The sequence below is a fragment of the Leopardus geoffroyi genome, chromosome B2 (genome assembly GCF_018350155.1).
Source record: "Leopardus geoffroyi isolate Oge1 chromosome B2, O.geoffroyi_Oge1_pat1.0, whole genome shotgun sequence".
NCBI lineage: Eukaryota > Metazoa > Chordata > Mammalia > Carnivora > Felidae > Leopardus > Leopardus geoffroyi.
In genome coordinates, this window is record NC_059332.1 from 23,369,905 (window position 1) to 23,388,606 (window position 18,702).

Below are 18,702 nucleotides of genomic sequence, written 5' to 3' on the forward strand. Positions count from 1 at the left end.
TTTAAAAAAAAGAAGAGCTTTCAGTTTTTGGGTCTTCCTATGTACCCATCTCTGTGCCAAATTCCAGACATAAATTATTTAAGCTGAATCCTCCCAGCAGCCCTGAGAAATAGGTGGTACTATGCCCATTTGACAGATGAGGAAACACAGGCTTATGTTAAGCTTGTGTGATTTGAAAGCCGTGCTTTTGAACTGCCGTCCTGTGCTGCATGTAATTTATATTGAAGGGGAGAGGGTGTTTGTGTGTGCGTGTATATGCATATCTATGCACTTTAAAGATGGAGGAAAGCATTTTGGTGTCCTCTCCACCCTCAACTGTGGTAGGGTCCCAGTGTGGATCCTTATATGTTATGTTCCATGAAAGGAACAAACAGCTAAAACAGGGGACAAGATTAGAAAGCTGACCCAACCAAGTTAAGCATAGGTCATAACTGTCTCGGTGCATGAATGTGTAGTGCATCATTTCACCTCTTTTAATTCTTGGTTTGTCTCTGTGCATTAAAGTTTCAATTATCCACGTTAACGGAGAGAATGCAGACATGAATAACTAAAGACCCGGTAATCTAAGGAGCAGTTCCGTAGCAGTTTGCCATTTATATGTGATTTGTTTGCGCTAGATTTATTTCCCTAATCTGTTTGCTTAGTCATCCCAGAATAGTAATAGATGGGTCTGTCCCAAGAGCAAAGATATAAGTGGATTATCCACAGGGGAATACAGACAGTTAATTCATCAGGAAGAGCTTTTGATTTTATTTGAAAGCATAGCTTCAGACCGCTGACACCTTTTCTTTTTTTTTCCCCCTGAATTCATTTAGAACTTACGCTGTCAGGAGGATAAGAGATGCCTTCAGAGAAAATAAGAATGTAAAGGATCCTGTAGAAATTCAAACCTTAGTGAATAAAGCCAAAAGAGACCTTGAGATAATTCGTCGACAGGTAAGATGGTTCAATGATGTCCTGTCTTTCATTAAGCGCTGTAAGCTTTGACATCTCCTTCCTAATTAGACATCACTGCTTTCGGTGTTTATGATTTATACCACAGGGCCATGAAACTCTGTTCTTTTTACTCATATAGACACAGAAAAATGACCTATCACATTACTGAACTCAAGAAGAACCTAAAGGAAAATATCAGCTTTCCAGAATTTCCAGGGGACGCATCCTTCTGGGAAGCTGCGTTCTCATAGTTCACTCAAGGTTGATCCTTTAAACATGGGAAACGTTTTAAAAATTTTGTCTCTTTGTAAGATATATTTACACATTTATGCGTTGACATATGTCAAAGAACATAAATATATTCTGCTTTTCCTTGTATTTTAAAATCTTAATTCAAGGTGATGTTGCCCTTTTCTTGAAGACACCATCCTGGTGAGTCGTTGCCACATGGAAGGTGTATCTGCAGGTGCAAATGGTGTAAAGCACAGCTGCTTAGCTAGTGAGCCCATAACAGACCCTGGAAGGTGTTTTTGTCTTCATCGTGTAGAGGTGCCAGGGATCACACTGATTTGTGCTTGCTTTTCTCCTTCTCATGAGGTGGAGTGGGGCATCTGTAGCAGCATGGTCTCCTGGGTAGTGTCATTTGTCCCTCTTTCTGCAAAATTAATTAAAGAGCTAAAGGCCAAGCAGCCTGCTATCAGTTGGTTTTCTCACTCTCTAAAAAAATCATCCTTTTCACTATTTTTCTTTGATTTAACAATAATCACACCATAAGCTCCATTTCTGCTTCTGTTCATCTGTCTTACCTGCAGTAAATTTGTTTATAAAGTATGGAAGGGAAACCCCTTATCATTTCCCTAGGTTCTGCATAGTGTTATGGAAAGGGCTTGTTTTGTTTTATTTTGTTTTGTTTATTTAAATCCAAGTTAGTTAACATGTAGTGTAATAATGATTTCAGAAGTAGAATTTAGTGATCCATCACTAACATGTAACACCCAGTGCTCATCCCAACAAGTGCCTTCCTTCATGCCCATTGCCCATTTAGCCCATCCCCCACTCAGCACCCCACCAGCAACCCTCTGTTTTCTGTATTTAAGAGTCTCTGGTGGTTTGTCTCCCCCTCTCTTTTTATCTTACTTTTCCTTCCCCTCCCCCATGTTCATCTGTTTTGTTTCTTAAATTCCACATATGAGTGAAATGATATTTGTCTTTCTCTGACTAATTTTGCATAGCATAATACCCTCCAGTTCTATCCACATTGTTGGAAATGGCAAGATTTCATTCTATTTCATTGCCAAATGGTATTCCAGTGTGTGTGTGTGTGTGTGTGTGTGTGTGTGTGTGTGTGTACGTGTACCACATTTTCTTTATCCATTCATCAGTCAGTGGAGATTTGGGCTCTTTCCATAATGGTGGCTGTTGTCAATAGTGTTGCTATAAACACTGGGGTGCATGTGCCCCTACAAATCAGTATTTTTGTATCCTTTGGATAAATACCTAGTAGTGCAATTGCTGGGTTATAGGGTAGTCCTGTTTTTAATTTTTTGAGGAACCTCTATTCTGTTGGAAAGGACTTGTTTAGCATCATCAGGAGATACCAGCTTGGCTGACAGCATGTCATACCACAATATATGACATACATATACACATCCCTAACCCTTCTTCATGCTTGACTCTAAACAGAATTCAAAAAAGAAAAAAAAAGAAGAAGCTATAGTATGCACTGTAGTTTTCTTTTTATGTCACATTTGAAAGTCTTGCAATCTGATGAGACAGTCCCTTCTAGAATAACCTTTCAGATTCTGATAACCCTTCTTGAGTTGGGCACATCTGGACAAGCCTAGGAAATGATCTTTAAGGAAGGGCATGAAAAGATAATAGGAGTCAGAAAAAGAAACTGATCTGCACATTTGCATGCACTCTGATAGTGGCAGGTAAAAGAGTTGTCATTTTGAAAACTCTAGGACAATGGCATTTCCTAGACATCAGTGGCTGAATTTTATGGGATCCTTTAGCACTGGAACTTGGAAAAGCAAGCAGCCTGAGTCCTTATTTCACATAAACTCAGAGAGATTCAATTCTTTGGCACTTTCTTATGTGGAAGTTGGCAAGCGTCTCCCAAACAGGCTGGCTTCATCTTTCTGTGTAAAGTTGCACAGAGTAGAAACTGCTTAGAAAAGGTGCCTGTAAGTACTCTGTGCCACTATTTCTTCTGTTATGTAATTGTCTGTGTCTTCTCCTGTTTTGAAATGCTAAAACCACCTTTCAAGAACAAAAAGACTAGACTAGCTCTCATCACACATCCCCAGTAAATCCATGCTCAAAACAGACTCCAACTCTGCAGTCATGGGACATGTGCTGGGGCCAGGGCGCCCTCCCTAGAACAGCCTGGCAAGTGCACCTTCCTTGACCTTGGGGGACTTGTGCTGCCTAAAATTATGTTATCCCTGAAGACTCTGCTCATGCTCAGAATGGTTCTGACAAATGAAAGCATTCCTATTCCATTAGAGAACTCATTAGCCATTTATAAGTCAACAACGTTTCTGTTCACTTCCCTGTCTTGTCAAGAGTATTCCTGAATCCAGGAATTTACCATGGTTAGCTTATGAGATGTTTACTGACTCCTCTAGCTACTTCACTGAAAGCTGATATGAGTTGACCTTGGCCTAAAGGCCCAAAATAAAGCAGTGTCTGTATTTTCTTCACACCAGCTGCTATAATAGCCGTCTAGCTTGCCTCCCTGATTTCCCTCGCCTGAATGATCTATTCTCCACACACTGCCAGAGTGATCTTTTTTTAAAAGGAAAATTAGAGCAGGTTATACCCCTGCTCAAAACCCTCCAGAGGCTTCATAGCACCATGGCAATAAAATCTGAAGTGCTTAAGAAGTCCTCAAAGGCCCTCCATTGCCTACGTCTCCCTCACACTATTTCAGATACCATCTTGATGTCCCCAAAACACCCCCGGCTTGTTCCCGTTGCAGAGGCTTTGTCCCTTCTGCCTGGAATACTCTCTCCCCAGACCTTCCCACTGCTCGATTCCCCTTTTCACTCAGATTTTTACTCCAATTTCACCTTCTCACAGAAGCCTGTCCTGACCACACTGTCTGAAATAACCTTCCTTCTGTCATTCTGTCCCTTATCCTGCTTTCGTTTTCCTTATGGCATCTATCAGTCCTGAAAATAACATTCCTTATTGCCTTGTCTGTTTTCTCCTCTTCTGTGAGGGTAGGGATCTTCCCTGTCATGGTCACCAATGCCTAATTGCAAGAACACAGGCTCTGGGTCCAGCCTGCCTGTGTTCAAGTCCTGACTCAGGCTACTAACTATGTGATCTTGAACCACATATTTAACCTCTTGGTGCCTAATGTAAAATTCAGATGAGAACAGGCTCAACTTCATGGGTATGGTGAGCATCAAATAATATATGTGAAGCCCTTGGGAACATACTGGCACATAGTATATACTTGATATTGTACTATTGTTATCGGGAGTATCTAGAAAAACTCTTAATAATCCTCTGTGGAGGGTGCCTGGGTGGCTCAGTCAGTTAAGCATCCAACTCTCGATTTCAACTCAGGTCATGGTTTCACGGTTCATGGGCTCAAGCCCGGCACTGTCAGTGCAGAGCCTGCTTGGGATCCTCTCTCTCTCTGTCTCTCTGTCTGTCTCTGTCTCTCTCTCTCTTTCTCTCTCTCTCTGTCTCTCTCTCTCTCTCTCTCTCCTTCCCCTGTTCGTATACTCTCTCAAAATAAATAAACTTTAAAAAAATAAGATAAAAAAATAATCCTATGTGGACTAAAGGAATATGTGAAGAGTTTGGCCCCTGGGATCACACATCTCAGCCAAGGGGTCTATGCCACCAAAATCATGGTGTCTTGCTGGCTACCCAGAACCTTTCTTCAAAGAGAATGAACCATAAAGGGAAGGTGGAAACCTAATGAGGCCCTTAACCTCTAATCTAATGAGACATAACTGATACGAGCTGTAATATGCTTCTATCAGGTCCCTCTTCCATTTGCATCCTTGGACCCAAAGACCATCCACCAAGATGCATATCCATCTAAGCATCATTTTTCCATGGATAAGAAAGCCCCTGGCCACCTTCCCAGCTGCTACATACACACATCCTTAAAGGCAGTGCTCAAAGCGGAACCCTCCATCCAACTTCTCTCCTCTCTCGACACTGTTTACCTCTTCCTGCTTTCCAGTCAGTCTTTACAGTGAATCTTGCTTTCTGCCAATGCTTCTTCATTCCCTCCAGTCAGCTGTGATGCTAACAATACATCTGTACACATGATACGATTGTGAAGTTTTAAAGAAGTCTCTGAGCAAAGATTTTCTTCTGGCTTTTTTGGATAGAGAACCAAGGTGCAGGCTGGATGCCTTAGAGCTTAGAGCAGACTCAGAAGTTGAAGGACATGAACTCCTAAGTCAGTAGAAACTGAAGGATAAAGATTAAGTCATTCCCCAGTTTTGTTCCCCAGATATTTAAGGCATCAACCCAGCTTAGCATCTCCTCAGAGGTCTTTCTTCTTTCGTATCCTTAACGCTCAGAGATCCCGTCTCATTGTGGCAACCCTGGAGTGTGCTAGTTGGCATCAGTATTTCTCATTAGTCCTGCACACCACTCCTGAGGATTACTCTCATTTCAAGAAGTGGCATGGCAGATTGTTTTTCCTCCATTATGACCAAGTCAGACTCCTTTTGCTCCCTCTCCATAATTATGGCCCACTGAATAGAAACCTGATGTACACTTGTTCTTTCTTTGACATTCTTGGACCAACTGTCCCCTGAAAATTATAATCTAGTCTATCAGTCCCCAGTCTCTTTCCAGAGACAAGCATCATCTCATATCCCATAACTAGTAGAGGCATCCTTTTACCTTTCTTAAATTCCCATTATTTCCATATAAAATGGTCCTGTAAAGACAGATTGATCCTGGCAGCTTGTATGAGTATTTCCTCTCTGCTGAAAGCAGGTTCTGGACTAGCCCCCACTAACTCTAGCTTCCCTGTCTGCTTCCCAAGCAGGATCAAAAAGTTGGGGAGGCCTTCTGTGTATGTGCCAGATGGTGCCAAAAAGGATGCCCAAAAGATGGACTATATATGTGTAGGGTTGGGCAAAAAGGTCTCACACAATCTGGACAGCAAAGAAGTACCTAAGGACTTTCTACCTCAGAGGTTACAAAAGGCCCCTTAGATGTTGCATATCAGAAATAAGAACAAGAAGGTCATCTTGGTTCTTTTTTTCCATTTTGCTGTTCTGACGGTATTCCTTTTGATAAGGCACTGATTAGAATTAGCCCTCAGTTAATCATTCCCACTCATTATAGTTTGTCATGCCCCTTTGGATTTTGAACAACCAGAGCCTTATTTTGTATCACTGCTTCCATGCTCTACACCTTTGCTACTTGAGGTCACCCCTCTCCAGACCCGCAGCATTGCTACCACCCAGGGGCCCTCTTCCCCTGTGTAGTTAATAGAGATTTGTGGTCGTCATAGTGAAAGTATTTTCCAAACATTCTGAAATAGAGTTATCGCCTTTGTTATATACCCAGCTAAATAGCCACATGTCTGTGAGAGGAGACATGGAAGAAACAGCTGAGGGTGGGAAACTATAACTACAGCAAGGAGGCCAGACCAATCTTTGTATACATTGACAAAATTTCCTTGGATATGCAAATTAAGGTTGTGACTTTAGGAATTCTTAGCTACAGCCTAAATGTGTAGCAACTTTTTCTGGAAACCTGGTGAAGACTAATATATCTGTGCAGAGTTTGGGTTTGTTTCCAGCTACGTGACATTCTCACTGTTCATCAGAGTTCATGCCATGATGCATACCATGAAGACCAGACTCTAGGTTCTCAGGTAGCAACACACCTACATAACAGAAGGGGTGTGTATGTGTGTGTGTGTGTTTGTGCACATGCGTTTGTGATTGACTCTTTTCTTACACAGTTAACCAAGTAAAACCACAACATCTAGGAAAGGAACAACTATTCCCTATTGAGAGGTTCCCAACCACCACCTTAACTAGGCTAGCAGATTTAGCACTAAATTTACATCCAAATGTTTGCTTCCCCTACCAGGGATAGTTGTACATGCGCTGATAAGGAACGCATCCCACAAAAGGAGGTTCAAGTGTAACTTCAGCATTTCAATGAAGTATTTGTTGCTGTGGTAGGTAATTTTACGTGCTGGGTGACAACAAGGTTCTGGAGTCATACCAGCCTTGCCAGCAGCTTTTCAGTGACAACAATTTTTTTTCTAATACTTTCCTGAAGGAAGGATTTTTTTTTTTTTTTTTTTTTTTTTTTTTTTCATTTTAGAGAGAGCTTAAGCAGGAGAGAGGGGCGGAGGGAGAGAAAGAGAAAAATAGAAAGAATCTGTGCTGAGTGTGGAGCTCTCCCTCTCCCAGTGCAGGGCTCAATCCCATGACCCCAAGATCATGACGTGAGCTAAAATCAAGTTCTATGTTCATCCAACTGAGCCACCCAAACGCCCCAGTGATAACAATTTTATACCACATTAGTCATTCTTAAGCCAGTGACGGCTTTGCGGGAGGGGCTTGGTTTGCGTTGGTTTGGTTTTTGACAAACAACTTTTTTACATATATTTTTCCTTCACATCCAGTTAAACAAAGTTGCTTTCAGTTTAGAAACATTGATTATGTCTTTTTTTCATTAGAAAAAAGTCTTTACCTGAATATTTATATAACTTCATTGCTGTTTTTACAACAAAAAAGTTTTGAACTGATTCATAGAATCCATCCAGTAACTTATGAAATTGAAATCCATTTCTCAAGAAGTTGCAGTTATGGCTGAATGTATTTGATGCTTAGAGTATAGCATGAATAAGAAAAAATCCTTCATTCATCTGTGTTCATCTCTCCAAAAGCAAAAGAATCCATTTGACGTTTCAGTAAATATCAAAGTTAATTGTTTTCAAAAAAAAAAAAAAAAGCTTCCCACATTCCACAGAACCTTCCACCCAAGAAAGAGCAGTTTCAATGAATGGCTCCTGGAATTGGCTGAGTCTTCCTTTAGTCCAGTGAGGAGATGGTGTCAGGAATGTTCCTTCCACTGCTGGTGATGACCCCTGTGTCAGTCAGCTGCTGGTTGAACTAACATGAATATTGCTTTCATGGGGGCTGGTGGTGGTGACAGATGTGCTCTTGCTGTTAAAGGTGAGGTGAGACTCTCCAAAAAGATAAGAGGACAATACTAGGGATCAAGTGGAATATGAGGAGAAAAATCCAGACCTGGCAGATCTGATGACATGCTTTATATTGGCACATGGTGAAATAGCACTGAGCAGTCTGTTAGTGCAGGCGAAATAACAGCAGCGTCAACCAATGTCACACTAGGCACCCGTACAAAAGATGGCTGGGACATGAGAACCCCTTCGCTGGGGCTGCTTTGTGCTTCTGACATCAGGATGCCTTTGTGTTGGCAAGAGGGGCTTCCTCTTCCTGGGGAAAGCTTTCTAGTGTTAGGTCAGTAACATCCCCCTTCTTCCTGCTTACCTCACTGACTACAGTCACTGAACAAGGCTTATGAAGACACTTGGAATTTTTATTTTTATACATGCTTGCTGGATACTTTCGTCACTTCTTTTCTTCTGTCTCATTGGACACCAAGAACCATCTTCTTGGAATCCGATCTCATCCACATCAGAACAGTCATTGAGAATTCCCATAAAAAGCCCATCTAAAATTAGACTTTCATGGGCAGCTTTTTTGTCACACACAGGACAAATCCAAGCGGGCTTCTCATTCATTTGCAGATAAAGGGCACCATCAAAACACTATAGATGTGTACCAGTCACTGCGTGGCATGGGATTGTCGGCCTCATTTTCCTTAAAGGGCACCTCAAGGATACCTGAAGGAATTTCACTATCAGGAGCTGCAGTTAAGTTTTTCTTTAATTAGTTTTCTGAAATGATCAGGGTTTCTAGTATCTTTCATCTTTAGTCTCTGTAATGACATGGTCGATGTGAGCTGTAATACAAGATATGCAGACATGGAGTAGTTCTTTCCAATATCTTTTTTTTTAATACTTATTTATCTTGAGGGAGGGTCAGAGAGAGAGGGAGACACAGAATCCAAAGCAGGTTCCAGGCCCCAAGCTGTCAGCACAGAGCCTGACATGGGGCTCAGAACTCACAAACCATGAGATCATGACCTGAGCTGAAGTCAGACACTTGCTTAACTGAGCCAACCAGGTGCCCCAATTCTTTCCAATTTCTGATGCCCAAGAATGGAAATCTGATTTGGCACAGCTGAAGACAACCCAACTAAAGATGTATTTGTGTTCAATCCTATTTTTAGGTGGTCATGCATAGCCAGGCAAAGGAAATGGCTTCCCATTCACTTTTATACATAGACCATTGAGGTGATTTTGTTCTTGAAAGCAACTTCTCTCTACCAGGCAGAATCCCAGCTAAACTTGTACTTTGTAATCTCTCCTATTATCTGGCAAAAAAAAAAAAAAAAAAAAAAAAAAAAAATCCCTGAATATGCATTTCTCTCTAACTTGTGTCAGAACAAAATAAAAACTTCTCTTGAAATCGTTGAATACTGCTTTGAGCTAAACTCATGGGCTTGATGAGAACATCAGGAACATCATAAAAGGGCAGTTTTTTTTAAATGCACATCAGGATGGACAGGAAGAATTAGGGGAGATGGCTGCATCTCAAACATGAGCTTAGTATTTTGAAGCAGCACGGAACCAACAGGAGAGGTATCGTGGGTGTGGTATCATAGAGGTGGAAGGCAACCAGTGGATTCCAGCTATGGTCAAGTCAGGTTCTACAGGATGAGCTGTCATCCATATTGAAACCAATGGCTTGATTACAGATAAACCAGAAAGTGCTTCAAGAGACAGTGGGTATCCACATCTCTATAATTTTTGGATTTTAGTCTGAGCCACAAGACTACAGCCACTCTTCTGTAAATGAAACGAGTATCAGGAGACCATGCTTGTGTCCACTTTATGCTGTCCAGGAAAGCCTAATAACAAGTGTAGTTCAGATCCCCTAAAACTAGAACCGTATTCAGATTGGCTAAAATGAAAAACAGTGAGAACACCAGAGGCAGGTGAGGATGCAGAGAAACTAGATCACTGCATACGTTGCTGGTAGGAAAGTGAAATGGTACACCTCTCCTGAACTCAAAATCTGCCAACTGTGGGTGCTGCCACCAGAGCACCCCTCCCACCAGCACCCACGATACCTCCAGCACCATCCTAAGCTGGACCCTGCTGGCAACAGGGATGCAGCTGACCAGCAGGGGAGCAGCGCCCCACCAAGCTAGGGCTTTTTATAATAAAATGGTTCAAGTAATGAATGTATGAAACTGCAGTTATAGGGGCGCCTGGGTGGCTTGGTTGAGCATCCAACTCTTGATTTCAGACCAGGTCATGATCCCAGAATGGGGCTCTGCACTGGGCATGGAGCCTGCTTAGGATTTTCCCTCTCTCTGTCCCTCTCCCTCTGCCCCTTCCTCCCGCTCACATGCCCCCCTCCTCAAAACATAAAGAGTAAATCTCAGTGGTAAGCAGTTAAGAACAGACTCCATACAGCCATTAGAAATAGTAGGAAAGAGGTTGATCTTACTGGTAGCCAGCATTTCTATGTGAGAGGAAGCATTTTCACCATTTCTTAGCTTGCACCTAATTACTTTGTCAGTCACTAAAAGCAATTTGCCCAGTTTATTGGCGTTTGGGTGGTGATAGATGAGAGTCTCTGAAACCAAATTTTTTTTTACTTTTGTTTACTATTTTATGGTTTAGTCTTTACATGACCGTTCTAGAGAAATGTCCACCAATAACATTTTTAGTGTGCATGTCATGAAATGAGAAGTTCATGAACGATGTCTGTCTTCTTTCACCACCAGTCACTGCAACATCCCTTTTAGTGCCCCATGTAGTAGTTAAAACTTAACTTAGAAGTGATATCTCGGGGCATCTGAGTGGCTCAGTCTATTGAGCGTCTAACTCTTGATCTCAGCTCAGGTCTTGATCTCAGGGTCATGAGCTCAAGCCCTGCATTGGGCTCTGTGCTAGGCATGAAGCCTACTAAATAAATAAGTAAATAAATAAAGTTCAGGATTGTTAATTTTATGGTGCTTTTTTTCACCATAAATAATAAAAAATATCTCCCCACCCCCCGACCCCCAACAAAAGAATTATAGCTAGTCATCCATTTTTTTTTTTTTCTTAACTGGGAAAAATAAAATTAAATGCTTCAGACATTGGTATTTAAGCATAGGAGGCTTAAGTCGTCTGAAGCTTGAACAAGTGGATTTAACTGTGAGCCTTCAGTTTCTTATCTGTAAAATCGGAAGATTATAGTCCGATTTCTAAGCCTACTTCCAGTTCTAAAATTCCATGGTCTAACATTTCACATAAATATCTGTCCCCTTCTTTATTTGCAGAAACTTACTGATATATTTTTTTTTAGTAAACTACTCTATGCTTTGCATTCCTTGACCAATCTTTGCTAAGATCTTAACTCACTAGAGTTTAGGCTATAGATAAGCAAAGTTGTAAGCCAGCTATGTATTTATACCATCATAAATTTCAAAAACTTCTCTTGGTCTAACCTCTCTGCCACAAGGAAAGTCAGAAAATTGAATTATTTTATTAATGTCGCTAGCACCTCTGCTCTTAGCCTTCCTTTCTGATAGAATATACATCACCAGTACTAGAGCATATCTCTGAACAAAACATTTTCTTTCAAAGAAAATTAAGTAGCAATTCAAGAGCAATAATATGATAACTTGATAGGCAAGAAAAGGATTAAAATGCTTTCCTCAAGCCCCACCTTAATGTTGATACTAGTTTCTTCTTGATTGGACTTTTCCCTGCTCCCTGGGTGGCTTCTCAGCTGCATGAAAAGCAATCTGTGAGATAAATCAAATGACACTGTATATTTTGTAATTCCGTGCCCACAGTTTCTTTCCCTAGATATTTATCAAGCACCCACTCTATGCCATGTAATTATGAATTGACTTTATGAGCTTTTTGGAGGCAGAGTTGGGAATGGAATTTTGAAGTCCATCAGAACCTTGTAGAAGTTCTTTCTCAGTTTGATTCTTGGGAAACAAACCTTTTCTCTTCAATCCAGATCATACCTATTTGTTCATTTAATAGAACAGAAATATATGGACTCTGATAGGGTACCCCAGCAATACTTTCCCCTGTGTCTATATAGATCAACTAAGATTAGATCAAAAGATCTATCTACATATTTAAAAACTAATAAAACAGTCAGAAGCAAAGGAGATTTAAGTACTCTATCTTGGACTTCAATAAAAATCCTCAGGAAATCAACATGAATTTATATACAATGACTCAATTGCCCCCTGAGTGAACCCTGTATCTTTTGGATATCTGAATTCTTTCAATGTGAATGAAAGATTCCCCAACCCCCTGTCAGATGAGAAGGGATGATTACTTTTATAGCTTGGCCTACATGTGACATTTTTTTTCAGCCTGTTCAATATATAGTTCGTCTACAGCTATAAAAAAAAAAAGACTTCTTCATACAAGGATTGAAACCAATTTCTCTGCATTTTCTGGAAATTCCAGTACATCCTTGAGTCTGGGACGATAGTATTCCCACAGTTAGCATTCCTGTGGAAGAAATGCCTCTCTGATGGAGATTGCCCAGCAAATTTGCTTGAGTCTTCCAAGGCTGACATGCATAAAACAAGATTCCATGTTCTTTCTAGAAGAAGCCGATCCCACCTCTGCATTTTTTCATATACAGCAATTTTTCTTTTTCATATTTGCGTGTGCAGAAGAGCTCCTGAAGAACGCAGCAGTAACGCTATTTATAGAAAGCTTTCCGCGGGTTTCATTTGGGAACCTTTATTATCCTTCTCCCGTTGAGCCTACGAGAGCTGTTCACTCTTGAATTCCCTAAAGAACTATTTTTGTTGCTAAAGTATCTAAAGTGGAAGTAGACACCATCAACTCTGAAGCAGAAAGTACATTGATGTTCTAGGCAAGAAGTGGAAGTTGTCAATCTAAGCTCTGAGAGGAGCTTACTATGGGACCTTGGGGTAGCTGTTTATGTGCCTAATTTACCATATGTGTAAAAAGATGATTTTATTTATGAATATTGATGAAGGTGATGCGGGTGGTGGTGGTGGTGGTGGTGGTGGTGATGAGGTGTGCTTGTTGTCAGTGTGGTTCATTGTGTCCTCTTCAGGCACTGAGACTACGTACTAAGCCCTTAGAACATGTTTCAGTTTCTCACGGTGGCCTTGTGAGAAAGATACTGTTTTCCTCATGTGTTAGATGAGGAAATTCAGACTGAGTGTGTTTGAATAACTCCCCGAGAACACACAATTAGGAGAATGGTGGGCCCACATGTCTTCTCACTTTTTTTGGCCAGTTCTTAGAAGAGAGATCAAACTGTGAGTGGTCCGATCTTTACAGAAGCAAATAAGACATGGGAGATGGGAAAACAAGGCGAGATGTAGGTTTCCTTTTCTTATTGCTCATTTAGAATTTGTATTAGAAGGTAACAGTCTCTCTTCTGTAGACTCATGAATAGTTTTTCCCTCTGAGCTGATCTCCTTTATCATTTCTCAAAAACCTCTATCTCCCTCTCTCTCTCTCTCTCTCTCTCTCTCTCTCTGCCTTCAAAAGAAAAAAAAGAAAGAAAAATACAGAAACCACAGTCTGAAAATGTTAAAGTTCAGCCACCTTATTTAAGAAGTGTTTGCTCAGAATTTCCCCGTAGATCTGAAGGTTGCAGCTCCAAATGTGCTTTTCCTGACAAGCAGTAACACTCGAGTGCCCTTCACTGGAAACCTTTTGATGCTTCGCTGCTGGGGTTGTCCTTTCAAGTAATCAGTTAATTTCAGCCATGCTTATGCAGAAGATCTTGTCCCAAGATGACTAAGGAACAGTTTCACACCTTCTAGGAAGGGGGGATCCGAGGGATTCACCCCATTTATGTTTGTGTTTCTATACCACATCCTCTCTGGTGGCAGGAAGCCAGTGTGCTCCCACGCCCAGCGTATGGATAAGAAAATGCACTCCTTTCTGAGCACTTGATATCTGCAGTTGGATTTTTATAAATTTGATGTGTTTCACTGGTATATATACATGAAGGCTAGATTCATTGGTGCTGTTGGAAAGATACCTCCTCATTATACATCTCTCAGTGTTAAAAACTATTGTTGTTTTATGCAGAGATGTAATAGGAATGGTAGCCAAGAGAAGAGGTTTTGAGTAACATACACCTAAAGTGAAATCCTAACACTTACTCACTAGCCCTCTGGCCTTGGTCATGTTATTTAATTTCTCTTAAAATATTACCATCATTCAATTTTTCTACTAAAGGCAAAGGAATACCATTCTGAAGTTAATGTTAATTTTGTACTTGCTTTGCTTTTAAAATACCAAAGCCAAACACGTCAGAAATTTTCTCTCTTCCCCAGTCTGGTAATGAAGGCTGTCGTATCATGAATTGGTCCGTGGTAAATAATCAAAAGACTCTATTCTCTAAGATGTGGCACTGTAATAATCTTAGTTTTATTCAGTAATGGTAGTGCACAGTTAAATCAGTAGTTTAAGTCTTTTTCTTTTCCTCGAACATTTCCCCTTCATACAGCCTAAGAAATACTTCTCCCCACCCATCTCGTCTTCTTAATGCAGTGAAAATAGCACCAACCAGAGGCCACAAAGATTCTCCTCAGTCTCAGAAATTAGCAGTAGCATCACCAGGAAGTCCATGACCCTTTAGGCCTCATCTGTAAAAAAGTAAGGAATTGGGTACATTGGTTTCCAAGATCTCTAGCAGCATAAGAATTTGTTTATGAATCCTAAGTTTAACTGCCTTGTCGAGATTGGACTTGGGGTTTCTTTCAGCAGATTATTGCATCTCACTAATAAGTGAGTACATTCCAGAATTGCCTACACAGAGCAATTGGACATGCCTCTGGAGCTCAGTGAAAACTCAGTCACTGAATGCTGGGTGGCCCAGGAGCCAGCAGACCTGGGGTCTGCTCCCACCCACCGTCAGTGGGCAGGCAGCTCCCCCTGTGAGTGAGGAGGGAGGTGCTCCATGACCCTCTGAGGCCTCTCTCACACCGGACATTCCCTGATCCTGAAACTAATTGGTAATGATTGGTAGGTCCCAGAAACATCCCTGGGAATGTTGGATTTTGACCAAAGGTGAGTTATGTCACTGACCTCCTCTGTTTACTGAATTGACTTTAAAAAGAAACCCGAACTGCCCTGAGCTCACAGACAGCATGTTTTGTTGAGTGTGGGGGCGTAGCTAGGTTACGTAATGCTGGGTTATGTAATGTTCGTGCTTCGTTGTCAGCCTCAGCAGTGGAGCCGATTCGAGAAAACCCTTTGGCTGTACTTTGTGAAAGCTTTTAATACCCAGTGATGGCAGGAACGTTACCTGGGTCATGGTGACGTCAGGAGGCCTGTGAACTGTGCACAGAGCCCTCTGTTCTGTACATTCACAGACTGTACGTAACTCACTTACTAATGAGGTTTTCTTCACTGGGACCCAACGGTCCTCCAAGCCAGAGTGGGATGGGAAAGGGGACACCCGGAGAAAAGGAAAAAGGGAATGTTCCCCTTGCTTTGAACTAGGTTCTGAGCATTGCCAAGCTCAGTGTTTTGCTTTGTTTTTCCGCTCTCAGCTGCTGTTTAAGGTGTGCAGTTGTCTGCATAGCTATCCATGTTTTTTATAACACTGAAGTATCCTTACTGGAAATGTGTTTTAAAACTGAGTGCATGTTTCCCTACCAGACACTGACCACTCTTCTCTATTCTGGGCAGTTTCTGGATCTGTTAGGAAAACTGCTTGCTCCTACCTGTTTCTGTGCCTCCAGAGCCTGTCCCATGGACAGTCCTACTTTATATCCTGCCTGTGCAGCTCAGTCTCTCTGAAGCCAAATTGCAGGATCCTTGCGGGGGTGGGGTGCTGTTGAACCAGCACTGCACAGGCACACAGCACACACCCAGTGAACACCTTTCTGCATTCACCAGCTCCCCACGGGAAGGCCTTGAATACCCTTCCTCCTTCTTTCTTCCCTGCCCAAATCTTGTCCTCTGAGCCACCAGAGCACTGAAGTGTGACTCCACAGCATTGACATGGCATTGCAATGGCATGTTAGTGAGTCTTGTCTGCCCTTAGCCTCTGACCTTCCAGGGAGACGGGGTTGTTTTCTTTTTTTCTTTTTTTTTTTTTTTATGTTTTTTCATTTTTGAAAGACAGAGACAGAGCACAAGTAGGGGTGGGTGGAGACAGAGGGGGGCACAGAATCCGAAGCACGCTCCAGGCTCCGAGCTATCAGCACAGGGCCTGACACGGGGCTTGAACTCATGAACCGACAGATCATTACCTGAGCCAAAATCGGTCGCTCAACCAACTGAGCCACCTAGGCGCCCCAAGAGACGAGGTTGTTTTCTTGTTCACTGTGATACTCCCAGGGCCTTTATAGATACAGTACGCACTCCATTAATGCTTCATAGTGTCAAGATAGCTTGATAGGAAGACACAGAGGATGATTTTAGCCTGAAACTCAGGAGGACCAGTGCTAGCCCAGGCTGTGCCTCTTACTCCTGGCCCAAGCAGCCTTGGCCCCTCTGACTAGAAGTCTTCTGATAATTGTTAGCACGTTTCTGAATACAAAGGGAGATGACACGTGCCAACACCCTCTGAAAATCAGCAAGGCCGCTCAAGTTCCCATTCAGTAACCAGCACTCGGGCCCTCAAAGATCCTGCTCTGGCTGAGGACATGGCCACCTCCTTTACCAGAAAGGAAGCCAGGAACTCCTTCTGGAAATTAGCGCATTTATTAGCTCTGCAAGACTAAGCTGAAAACAAAAGCTGGTCCGATAAGGTGAATTCCAACTGTACGAAACAAGGCTGTTAAACTGTGTGTTCACATTTCCTTACTCCACAAAGAGACATGAGGGCATGGGACCAGGGAGTCAGGAGTGGTTTCAGATCCTGGTTGTCGCTCCCTAGCTTTATGAACTTAGGGAAATGACTTCCTGTGGCACTCATTTCTCTGGTTACCTCCTTGTTGGGATGCGAGAAGACAAAGAAATGTGTGTGTGAAGCATGCAGCATGGTGCCCGGCCCATGGTCAATGTTCAATGAATGTAGCTGCATCCACGTTCCGGCTTGTTATTTTTTTTTTTTTTTTCCATACATCTTTTAAAATCTCAAGTGCTGAAATGATGGAGATGTGGTACAGTTTGGTTTCAGATCTCTACATGTGCAGCGAGGGAGCAGCCACTGGCCCCTCTTCCAGGCAGTTCTGTTCTCTGGTCTCCTCCATGCTGACTCCTGAGGCTTTGCTAATCTGCAGGCTCTTGGCATATGGTACTTGTTGTAATGTAGGTCTGATTTTCCCAAATGCTTTTCAGTGGTTTCAGTGAAACTGCGAAGATTAAATTCCAAGTGACAGTTTCTATATGAAATATTTATCACATGCTGATAAAAGCATATCCACCAAATGGAACTGGGAGGGCAAAAGGGAAATTCAGTCCACATAATCTTACTTTCTTATTTTAAATGTTTCCATCACATTGCAGACTGCTGGGCAATGAAATGAAAGAAAGGCTATAGGAAAATAAAAGTGGCAGGGAAGGGCCAGTTGGTTTTTAGAAGTGAAAAATGGGGGTGCCTTCATTTGAATAAATAAAGGTATCCTCAAATTCAGAATACGGGAAGACAGAACCAGGAGCCCTTAATGGGCCTGGCAAGCAGAGCAGACAATACAGATAGAAAGATTTGGCTTCACAATGGTCTTCTCATCCACGCTCATACACATAAAACAGTGCCTGATCAACAAGGTATGTCTTAACAGGTGGGTGAAGTTTTCCTTACGTTGCTGCAATATTCATCTCAGACCATCTGTATTTATCCATAAGCAGTATTAAGTGTCTGCTGGAATGAATTACCAAAGTAGGGGCAGAGATCAGTATTTGAGAAACTTGTCTTCTGATGACAGTTGATTGACAGACTTCATGCGTACATGTTTGAACACATGCCTTCGTAGAGGTACACAAGTCATGAGAGTCTTATTGGTTTAATAGGGGTTTTTATCCTTGTCTCCTTAAGAGCAGAGACTATCTATCCCCACACTTAACCACAGTGCCTTACACACTGATAGTGCTTAGAAAATATCGCTGAATGAGTTATATGCTTTAATTCTAAAGGACTGAATTATATATGCTTGAATATCTTAGTAGTGGCTCAGTGTCATTCACTCTATTTATGGAATAACCTTTATCAGCAAAGCAAAAAGGCTTACCTGAGCTAACAAAATTTTAATCCATAACATGGAGCAGTAATTAGAACCATTACCGATTATAATAGCGCTCTCTTTGAGGCAGATAGTGGTCCTGACATACATACAGCCTTATGACAGTCTATTCATATTTTCTTGGGAGAATTGGGGAGACATAAAGAGAGTGGGGGTGGGAACCAAAGCTTCTTTGGAGAGGCCTTTCACAGCAATTCATTCTTGTCCAAACATCTGAGTGAAAAAGACTGTGCTGAGTTGGTCTGCACACTCCTACATCTTCCTTTGGTAGCCTCTTGGGCTGACATAAGGTTTGTAATCCCTTCCATTTTATATGTGAGGAAATCAGCCTGTCTGTGCTAGGTGGGGAATCAAATATAAGAACCAAGTACTACATCGTGAGCTGGGCTCCCCTTGCCTCTCTGGTCAGTTCTCCAGAGCTTTCTGGAACACAGATATTATAGACAA

General features: G+C 41.9%; 1 protein-coding gene and 2 pseudogenes across 6 annotated transcripts in view; 1 reads left to right on the top strand and 2 right to left on the bottom strand.

The window, feature by feature from the left end:
• Positions 1-18,702, top strand: part of LYRM4 (LYR motif containing 4) — a 172,704-nt gene that overhangs the window by 45,532 nt on the left and 108,470 nt on the right. For all 6 annotated transcript variants that reach the window (XR_006717078.1, XR_006717079.1, XM_045497538.1 and 3 more), the window contains one exon: positions 816-936. Coding sequence is in view for 4 of the 6 variants with exons in the window: in XM_045497538.1 (XP_045353494.1) it covers positions 816-936 (121 nt within the window). In the remaining 2 variants the exon portion in view is untranslated. The remainder of the gene's footprint in view (positions 1-815; positions 937-18,702) is intronic.
• Positions 7,385-9,073, bottom strand: LOC123608080 (annotated as a pseudogene).
• On the bottom strand, positions 9,085-17,265 carry LOC123609350 (annotated as a pseudogene).